This window comes from Nicrophorus vespilloides, unplaced genomic scaffold (genome assembly GCF_001412225.1).
Source record: "Nicrophorus vespilloides isolate i.1.1-1 unplaced genomic scaffold, Nicve_v1.0, whole genome shotgun sequence".
Taxonomy (NCBI): Eukaryota; Metazoa; Arthropoda; class Insecta; order Coleoptera; family Silphidae; genus Nicrophorus; species Nicrophorus vespilloides.
This window is the reverse complement of record NW_017098587.1, coordinates 54995-65686: the sequence shown is the minus strand read 5'-3', so window position 1 is coordinate 65686 and position 10692 is coordinate 54995. Positions and strand designations below refer to the sequence as shown.

At 33.4% G+C, this 10692-nt stretch overlaps 2 protein-coding genes across 4 annotated transcripts in view; both read left to right on the top strand.

Annotated features, from left to right (window-relative positions):
* The first annotated feature begins 1677 nt into the window (after window positions 1-1677).
* Window positions 1678-7415, top strand: LOC108562813 (oxysterol-binding protein 1). 3 transcript variants are annotated; one of them, XM_017921273.1, is made up of 12 exons: window positions 1678-1895; window positions 1997-2362; window positions 2535-2597; window positions 2710-2898; window positions 3017-3284; window positions 3348-3513; window positions 4504-4691; window positions 4835-5157; window positions 5655-5758; window positions 5984-6620; window positions 6686-6819; window positions 7097-7415. In XM_017921273.1, the coding sequence occupies exons 2-12, from the start codon at window positions 2202-2204 to the stop codon at window positions 7234-7236; spliced, it is 2373 nt and encodes a 790-aa protein (XP_017776762.1). In that variant the 5' UTR covers window positions 1678-1895; window positions 1997-2201; the 3' UTR covers window positions 7237-7415. The 3 variants fall into 3 exon arrangements, with proteins under 3 accessions (XP_017776762.1, XP_017776761.1, XP_017776763.1); XM_017921272.1 differs by having other exon boundaries at window positions 1678-2362; XM_017921274.1 differs by lacking the exon at window positions 2535-2597 and having other exon boundaries at window positions 1679-2362.
* Window positions 7416-10071: 2656 nt separating this feature from the next.
* Window positions 10072-10692, top strand: part of LOC108562814 (14-3-3 protein epsilon) — a 6740-nt gene continuing 6119 nt past the window's right edge. The window contains exon 1 of the mRNA XM_017921277.1: window positions 10072-10597. Within this exon, the coding sequence (XP_017776766.1) occupies window positions 10534-10597 (64 nt within the window). The 5' untranslated portion in view covers window positions 10072-10533. The remainder of the gene's footprint in view (window positions 10598-10692) is intronic.

The window sequence follows — 10692 nt, the reverse complement described above, 5'->3', positions numbered from 1 at the left end:
TGATGGCAATAACAATCATTATCTCGGTTAACGTTTCTAATAACGAATTAGACTAGAAAGTTATTTCAGTTAAAACTTTTAGGAGAAACTACATCCTTTGGAATGAAATATGGTCAGAAGTTTTGCTAGAAGATGAAAATAATATCAAAAAAAAAAATAGAAATGAATTTGGATACCAATAACTCAATCAAAATTTTTCAAAAATGTCTAAAATTTATTGATTACAGAAGATTATGGTTTTTCAGTGTTAAATTAAGACGAAATAAATGATATTAAAAACTTTTTTCTAGGAACAAGTGATATAGTTAAGATAGTGATATTAAGAAAAAGAAAGCACAAACAATCCACATTAGACTCGTATTTTAAAATGTGATTACATTTTGTATATAAGTTGACTGTTTATTTAAATAATTTTATATTCGTTAATCGAGGTATAACTGTATACAATGCTGTTTTGATTTTCAGCAAGAACTTTTAGAAAATTTCTATGTTTCACTTGAATCATTCTTCAACAGATGAACAAGAAACAACAAAAAACAGAATTTTGAAGATCTGCAATTTACATAACAAATTTTAGAATAAAATGGAGCAAAGTATAAACAAATTAGCTATCGCACAATTTTCTATAATTGCGAATTGTACGATAATAATTTGATGTTATTGTCTCAAATAATCATCGATAAGTAGTAAGTAATTATTTACTCTCTGTCACAATATAATCAATAATTGTAAAGATTTATGTAAGTAAAATTAAGTTTATAATAAAGATTTATTTTTTAATCTTCCAGTTATCTAAACATCGAAATCGAATCTACCTTGTAAATACAAAACAAGGTAATAAATTACTCTTCATCTACATTGTTATTACCATATTAAGAAGCAGCATCAAAGAAGCAAAGATTTTTTAAGGTTTCATATTATGAAACTGCTCACTCATTATTCATCAATGTCCCAATAATTACACTTTTTTCTATATCTACAGCGCATTTGCTTATCGTGTGTGTATATGTACACAACGTATGAAAGTATCCTTGAAAAATAGTATTTTTTTTACAAATATACTCGAAATGATCCTCATAGCAACACATTTAGTTTTCAATTATAGATTTTTTCAAGCTGCGGTTAAATTTCCCAGCGCATAACATAAATAAATATTTATATTAAGTGGATGTGGACTTTCTTTCTAATCCTTTAATGTTTGATATTTTGAAAGATTTTTTTAGGTAATTTTTATGTTCGTTTTGCAACTACAGCGATCTGTGTTGTTTATTAACTGAAGGTTTGCAAGTGACATTAAAGTTTGAATAATTTCTGCATTTTATTACATTCTGTTATAAATTAATGTCTCTTCAAATCGCTGTGCCAAAGTAAAAGTTGTTATATGTTTTAAACATATGTAAATTCATTGAAAGCAAAACAAAGATTACAATAAATCTTATCAGAAATTAAGGGTGGAACAACCTAGGTCGATAGACTTTTAGTCATAATTGTAGCTCATAAATAAATAAATTCTAAGAATAAATGCGTTATTGAAGTATGTATCTATAATTAGGTTAAATTGTAGCTAAATTAGATTGTCCTCTGATTTATTTTTTTTATTTCAGTAAATACTTCTTAGACGCCGATTGTTCGCGTTGCGTAATGTCGCTGTGAGCAAAGTTCGCGCGTACATTCATAACGAATTGCTACATTTGCCGAGTTGTTGTTCAATTGAATAAGTGCACGGATTGAATCCTTCCTCGTAAATTTATCTCAGTTCGCCTAGACTTTCGTCTCGTCTGGTCTCAGACTGCAGTAGTTCAAATTGTTGTCTCGTAATTTGGAAGAATTCAATACATTTCTTATTGGATTTAAGCTATTTAGTTGTTGCGCATCCTCTTTTGTATGTATTCATTGTATGTTTGTATCTTATGGATGAATCGTAGTTCTTTTTGAACGTCTGAGTTTTTTTTTTTCCTTGTTGATCACCTTTGATGTTTGTGTCAATCGAACCCAGTGTCAGCTGTTCTCTCGCGATTCTGTCAAAATGGACGACGTGTCAGTTTTTTGGTAAAAATATTTGCCCCCCTCGAAGTGTGTCTTCTTTTGTTTTAATTTTATCCTAGAAGGGGGTATCCAATCAAAATTCTCCAGCGGTGTGCGTGGAGGTGCGAGAGTGCGTTCAAGGGATTATTATTTGTTTTTGTTCCTGCGGGGGCACCATGAGTGACGTGGTTAGTGTGAAGGGTCAAAACGCCTCTTCGTCTCTGGGGGGCCAGAATGACCCTGACATGAAGGGCTGGCTCTTCAAATGGACTAACTACCTGAAGGGTTACCAACGAAGGTGGTTTGTCCTCCAGAATGGCCTTCTGTCATACTACAGGTTAGAGTAATTCCAATAGTAAAGCTCCCCCTGTTCTGCGAAACTGTCTTTGCAGCCCTCCGAAATCCATTCACAAGCACAACAATTCTTCATTTTTTATGTTTACATTTAGTTCTATCACTTTCTATTTTTTTTCTTTGTGTTACAAGTTAGAATTATAATATTTGTGCAGGGCTGAACACAACGGCGGCGTATCAACGCTATCAATAAGAAGGCGACGCAAATTTCGAAATGGGTAAGTGTAAATGTTCACAAAACAGCCCTGCATAGTATCTAATTCTAATTTTGCATTTCTATCATCTGTTTATTGTTAACCTAAATATATACTAATGCCATGTACCTTGCAGGAACCAAGCCGAGATGACACACACCTGCCGTGGCAGTATTTCCCTGCATGGTGCATTAATCTATCCGGTAGATGCCTGCACCTTTGTCATTTCCAATGGGGGCACGCAGACCTTCCATATCAGGGCTGCATCTGAAGTGGAGAGGCAATGTTGGGTCACAGCATTAGAACTTGCTAAAGCTAAAGCAATGTAAGTTCTTCAATATCTCCTCTTGAAACTGATGTTTAAAGTGGAAATATTTTGTTTACATATAATTGACAGCTAAGCATACTCTAACTAATTTCTAATTTCATACTTTCAATCTCAGCCGTAACATGGAATCAGAGGAGGATGAAGAGGAACAGGATGCTGCTTCTGGTTCACCAGAAGAATGGTCCAGCATTGTCAGGGAATTGCAAAGTCGTTTGGAGGATTTGCAAACCTGCTCAGATCTGATTGGAAAGCATGGAGCTGCCCTTCAAAGGGCTTTAGGAGAGTTGGAAATGAATGTGGACCAAGAGTCCGCACAAGGAAAATCCAAAGCCGTCAGTGAAAGGGCAACATTGTTCCGTATCGCCAGCAACGCAATGATTAACGTAAATATATCTACGGAAAATCTTAAGATAATTAACTTATGCACAATGTAAATATTCTTATAGGCTTGTTCAGAATATCTATCCACTGCTCAAACACATGGTCATAAATGGACCAGACTTTTGCAACACGAACGCGAACAGAGGCAGAGACTGCAGGAGATGGTAGAAACATTGGCTCAGCAACATTCAAAATTGGAACAGGCAGCGGCCGCAAACGCCAAGAGACCAAGTAAGTTTGTTATTTTTATAAAAAAAACTTCATAAGCAAACTTTAATACGCGTTAATTGAGTTGCATACTATTCATTAGTTTAATTATAATGCAATACCTATAAATACCGATACTATTGTCACGGGTTCCAAGATCCGAAATTAATTTGAAAATAAGTATCGATTTATATTTATAATACGCTCTCTCGCGTCATAGAATGTTTGATATTTAACAAACATTAGGTGTCTCTTATTACAAAATTCATTGCAGACTTCTAGAAATATAATGCTAAAGTATAAATCGTTTGGATGTTGTTTGCTGTAGTGATTTACATCCAAAAACAATTTGCAGTTGAAAAGGAATACTTCGTGGTGTTAAAAGATATCGGTGATTTGATTTCTATTTTTAACTTTTTTTAGTCGCGGATATTTTTAATAATTGCCCGCCGTATATTTTTATCATTTTTGTATACGCAATTTAATTAATCATGTTATTTTATATAACATCAAAATATTTCTGTTTATTCATAATAACTTTATTGTTTGAAACAAAGATTTTTTAATTATTCAAACTATTAGCAAATATATAAAATCAATTAATAATATAGTTACATATTTTTTGTTTTGTTATAATAATACATAACTTCTCACGAATTATTTACTAACATTTAATTATTTTGTGGTATTGATTATGTTGAAGTGCAAAAGTAGTTCGTATTGCATTGAGTTTGACCTACTTTATTGTTGCCGATTAGAATTGTTGACACCATCGCGGAGGAGGAATTCAAATGACATTTATAACCTTAAATTCACCTGACACTTTGGCAAAAATTATGTTGAAGAGCTAAATTTTATTGTGTACACTTTACTTAATTAAATTTTAATGAAATTGAATAGTGACAGAAAATACATGTTGATCTAGAAAATTCTTCAGTAATCTTGTATGTTGTTGCTTCAAGTTGTGCATAGTTTTTGAGTGAGAGATTCACTTCAGTTATTTCTTTCTTTCAGATGGTCCAGTGAGTGCAAGTGAAGAAGAGGAGGATGAGAATGAGTTTTATGATGCTGTCGCCGATGGTTATTCAAGCACTGAACAGCAACAGTTTACTCTGAACATTCCTACTGGGGCTTCAGGCCATCGGCGCCACAGTTCAGATAGTTCTTCTGAGACTGATGATACTACACAAGAAACTCATCAAGTGAGTGTTTTTTATTTTTTTGTATTATATTTATGATGTGGTGGGGCATTTTATACATGTTGTGGCAAGAAGATAACTTATTTGCTTATCATGAAACTGATTTCCTGTATTTTGTTGTTGTTCATTCATACATTTTATTATAGGTCGTAGTCCGTACATCGAATTTGCACGAGAAACGGGTAGCCTCAGGGGACGGAAAAGAAGACAAATTCGAGGACGGTGAGTTTGGCGAAGTGGCTGCTTCAACTTCAAGGGTGGGTCTGAGGGGGGGTGGCGCCCGCAGCAGACGCACTACAGTTCCTGAAAAGCCCAACTACCCACTAAATCTATGGAGCATCGTAAAGAACTGCATCGGAAAAGATCTGTCCAAGATCCCGATGCCTGTCAACTTCAGCGAACCCCTATCCATGTTACAGCGTCTAGCCGAGGACTTCGAATATGCCGACATCCTGGATAAAGCTGCTACGTATGTTTCAGTTATTTCTTTTCAAGTTTATTAACTAGATCAGTGGTTCTCAAACTTTTTAGTCTGTGACTCCCTTTTGCACAAATTGAAGGACCCACCGAAGAATGAGTATGTACAGAAAACATCATGTCCCAAATATTATTCGCGACTCCCACTTTGAGAATCACTGAACTAGACTATTATTTACATTCTCTCTTTCAAATCATTACTAAAAAATGGGAAAAGTACAAAAGAAAATCAAATTATTGATTTTTTTTTAATTTATCATCAAACTATAACTTTTAGGAAGCTGAACGATTCGGTATTAATAATATATCGTAAATCCTATTACATTTTGTCATTTGCTTTGATGAAAATCAAATCGGTTATTAGTGATGCAGACACCGAAAACTAAATTGTCCACTTTCTATAATACAATCCATTATGTAAAAAAGAAGCATTTTATCTCTCATGACTACTATTGTTATCTAATGATTGCTTCCTTATTTTTAAATTAGCTGCACGGATGTTTGCGAGCAACTGGCTTATGTTGCTGCATTTACTATTTCCTCATACTCTACCACTAGTTCACGTACAGGAAAACCGTTCAATCCTCTTTTAGGTGAGTTATTCAATGTTCATTTTAAAATTTCCGTTAAGACATTTATTGCGACTCATTTTTTAATTGTATATTTCACGTTAATCAGAAGTCATTAATTAATTTTATATAATTACAAAGTTATCATTTTATTTAATGATGTAAAATGATTGCAGTAATTATCTTAAAATAATTATCTTAAAATTAAATAAAATTTTCTTAGAATTAATGCTAATTGTAATTTTGTAGGTGAAACATTTGAATTCGATAGAAGTGATGATTTGGGATGGAAGCTTGTGTCTGAGCAGGTGTCCCATCATCCTCCGATGGTTGCACAACATTGCGAGGGCCGCGGATGGATTTGCTGGCAAGAGTTCACGATGACATCGAAGTTCCGTGGAAAGTATCTGCAAGTGGTTCCACTAGGAACGGCTACTGTGGAGTTCGCCAACGGCAACAAATTCTCGTGGCGAAAGGTGACAACGACCGTGCACAACATCATCGTTGGAAAACTCTGGGTCGACCAGCACGGCGACATGGATATTGTCGGAAAGGATGCCGCCGAAGGAATTACGTGCCATCTAAAGTATGTACCCTACTCATACTTCAGTAAAGATTCGCAAAGGCGAGTAAAGGGAGCAGTCATGGACACTTCGGATACCGTGAAATGGATTATCAATGGCACCTGGGATGACAGAGTAGATGTTTCTCAGGTTACTAAACCTGTTAGCGGTAGTAATAATAATTCTGTTTACGAAACCGGAGCGCCGGCTCTAGCCTGGAAACGAAATATGCCCGATAAGGAAGCAGAAAAGTACTACGGTTTTACACTGTTGGCTAGTCAACTCAATGAACCTGAGGATGGTGTTGCTCCAACTGATAGCAGGTAATTTAATCAACAAGTACATACAATCAAATTTTGAATGCTTATTTCCTCCTCATTATTTATAGGTTGAGGCCAGATCAAAGGTTGATGGAGAACGGAGAGTGGGATGATGCTAACAAGGAGAAGCTCAGATTGGAAGAGAAGCAGCGGGCAGCTCGTAGAAGACGCGAGGCTGAAGTAGAGAAAGCTGCTATAGATGGTGAGTTTTCCACATTTCAATTTAATTCATTTATTTTATAACATTTACAATATCTTAATTATAAAACTAATTACACTGTTTTTCATTTAGTAAATGAATCATTGATTTGTTATTTCTGATCACAGACATGTACAATTTTCATGTTATATTCGACTTACATTATTCTATTATTGGTTTTCATACAATATGGTTGAAGAACCAGCAGTTAATGTATATATTTGTAGTCCAAAGATATTTGTTTGTAGGCATAGTAAATTATTCTTATTAATATTTTTAGGTGAAGCATACCCTCCGTACGAACCCATCTGGTTCAAGCAGGTTAAAGACGACAACGATTCAATTGTACATGTATATAAGGGCAATTATTGGACGGCCAAAAAGAACCAGGATTGGGCCAACTGTCCGGACATATTTTAATCATTATTAGGAAACTTCGTTTTTCTGAGAGAAAGATGCATTTTTGTCCTAAAATCTTTTATTTTATATATATATATTATATTTACTTTCTGTTATCCTTACTGAATTTGTTTCACACCACACACTGACACACACAAACACGAGATTAAGTTTTAAACCGAAGAATTCTTCCAAACTTATATTTTAGCTATTTAGATCTATTATTATACATAAATAATATTGCCTTTCCCCCTGTTGTTTTCTTATAATGGAGTGTTTCGAGCTAAAGCAGTCAATATTAATTTTGTAATTATTGCAATTACCTTGTGATACGCTGACACAAAACAAATATAATGTATAAACCATATTTAAGATCATGATTTATTTGTATGTGCCGTCGGGGGGGATACGGAATGAAGAAAGAAAGAAAAAAAGGTACTAAAACTATGCCTTCTTTTTCTGTATATGAATCATTTTTATTCTTTTTTATGTAGACTCTCTTATCTGTTCGTTTTTTTTTTATGTTCTAGGCTGATTGTTGTAAATATTGTATGAATATTATATACTTATTATTATACGTAATAGAGAATTATTCTTATTGGGAAATACCGAGTGAATTGAAACGTGTAGTGAGGAAACTACTTTGGAGGATGAAATTTAATTGTATCTAATGCTTCTTATTTCGCGAGATATAATATTACGATTAATACATGTAGTGAGGATGATGTTCCGATCCAAGTTCTCATTCATATTTATTTTAAAAATTGTGTTGATTATGAGGGCTTTGGAGATTACTCAACTAAACTAAATATAATAAAATTGCCGATTAATTTCGAAACTTCTATGTTGTTGTTGTTGTTGTTTTTCTCTTTCTTTAATCATATTACAATTTCCTTTTACGTAAGATGCTAATTGTTTCATCTTTTGTCGCGGCGGTTTTTATAATTAACATCTTTACTTTGATTTACGTTTTAATACAAATATTTGGAATACCGCCGCCCATTACAACAACAAAAAAAAATACAGTTTTGATTTTACATTATCATCACAACGATAATTATGTTACTTGTTGATACAAAAGAAATTTATATGTGTAATTAACCCGACATAACCCAAATAAATAATATTTATTGCAATAATAAGTTACAAAATAAAAACTCCAACTTTTCGTATTCATTCGGAAAAATCTGTCAATTTTCCTGTTTTATATTCTATTAATTGTATAGTCGTATTTTCCTGTTGATATTTATGACTGCAAATTTATATACTTATGTTTCAATTTTAATCTAGTTTAGAAACGAAATCTAATCTTCAGATAAATTTATCTAAGCAAATAGGTAATTTATACATATTTAGTACTAAAAATATTAAAGTAGATTTGATTATTCCTATATTATATAAAGGAACACATCATGATTTACTTATAGAAATATGACGAATTTATGATTATTTAACAACAAGTAATTACTATTGTTAATTGATTAAAATTTATCTTCAAATATTCTAATCATAAACATACATAAGGAATGGAGAATATTATACAAATATATTGATTTCAACATATATTTTACTGCATATTGAAAATTACACTACCTTACAAAAACAAATCTCAAAATTTTAGTCTATTAAATAAATATTTGTATAAAATTATTGAAAAAAAAGTTAACTAAAGTTGTGAGAAAAAAAAATTAATATTTTAATTGTAGCAGTTGATCTTACATATTAATTATATTATTACATATTAATGTATGTATTTCATTTTTATTATTTTATGTCAGAATTTCTAAGATTCAAAACTACAAAAACAAACTATTCTTTTACATGATACAAATAAATTTGTATTAAATATAATATTTCCACACATATCATCATTAATTTTCTGTTTTTTTTTTATATATACAATTTAATTTTTGAAAATCATTCATCGTGACAAGGTGTAAGCTACAATGTCATGAAATGTATATAATTCTATTTATAAAATAAATATTATTCTTTATTACAATACATATGACCTTTAGGAAATGTATTAGTTGTGTAGGCCCTTCAAAAGCCGACAACTTACCCCATGGAATTTCTCTTGTAACTATAATCGTTATGGGGATATTTGGGGTGGCCACGTCATATGGCCCACCCTGTATATATTATCGTGCAAAGAGCATTTCGATGACTAATCAGATTAATAAAAATAATTTAGAAATACTTCCAACATGTATATTCAATTATATTGTTTCAATAATAGGATGATATTTATCTACTAAATAAAACAATGAATTTGCAATGTTATTTTTAAGAAAAAGTTGCATTACATAACATAAAAAATGATATGCCAATCGTAAAGTGATTTTCTTATTTTATTTCAAACAAATTGAACTTGAAGAAAAAATATATTCTTTTGAGCGGTTGGCAAGTGATTCAAATTGGATTGTGAATAACTTTGATGTTATATACAAAAATTAGATTGTTAAGACGTGCGGCTTTTGAATAAAAGAGATTTTCATTTTATATATTTGTAAATCGGTTTTAAAAAAAACGCAATTTTTAATAATCTGCATTATTGCAATTAGCTGTGGAAAAACAAAAGAGAAAACAAAATTTGTGTGTTTGCATTTGGTGACGGCTAGCTTTTTTTGTAAAAACGCCTCAGTGGAAAAGCGATCGAAATATAAAGTGCTGTCGGGGTGTGAAAAATATCGGCGGATTGTTGTCGTTAACCAACGAAGAGGAGTAGAATTGAAGGAAGGACGTAGGACGAAGGAGGATAAAATAAAGCAATCGAAAGAACAGGAACGGTGGTGCGCATGCGTGCGCTGACGTCATGTTGACGTAGCCGATTTTGGTTGATGGTTGGGCCGTGTCAAGCGCAGCAGTCGGTTCTTGCCCCTTCTACCATTTTGTGGAAGTGCGTTCCGGTGTGAGGAGAGAGAGGAGACAGTCGCGGCCATATTTGTCTCTCAGTCATCGTTTGTGTGCTTGGTGCAAAGAAAGTACAAAAGCGTTGCGAGGAAGAAAAAAGGCTCTGAACACACAAGCAAATTCGAAGAGAAAAGAAACGGCAGTGTAGACGGAGAACGACTGATATAGATAGGCGTAAAGAGTGAGAGAGATAGTAAGAATAAGCGAAGAGCGGCAGCTAAGAGTCAGTCCCGCAAGCGAGCACAGAAGGCAGCACCGAGAGAAAGAGGCTGAGGTTCCTTTTTTCGGCGTCGTCGGTGTTTTTCGTGTGTGGCTGTAGGCCCCGTAGAGGAACGTTTTTGTTGCGCGAGTAGTTTTTTTTGGTTTTCCAGAAGACTTGAAGAGAAAACACGAAGAACCGGAGCTATGTCGGAACGTGAGGATAACGTGTACAAGGCAAAATTGGCCGAACAGGCTGAGCGATATGACGGTGAGTAAAATCCGAGTCGGGCGGCGGTCGCTTGGGGGGATTCTCATTTGATTCTCCTCTTGCCCGGATCACACGCCCCATCTTGCTTTTTTTTT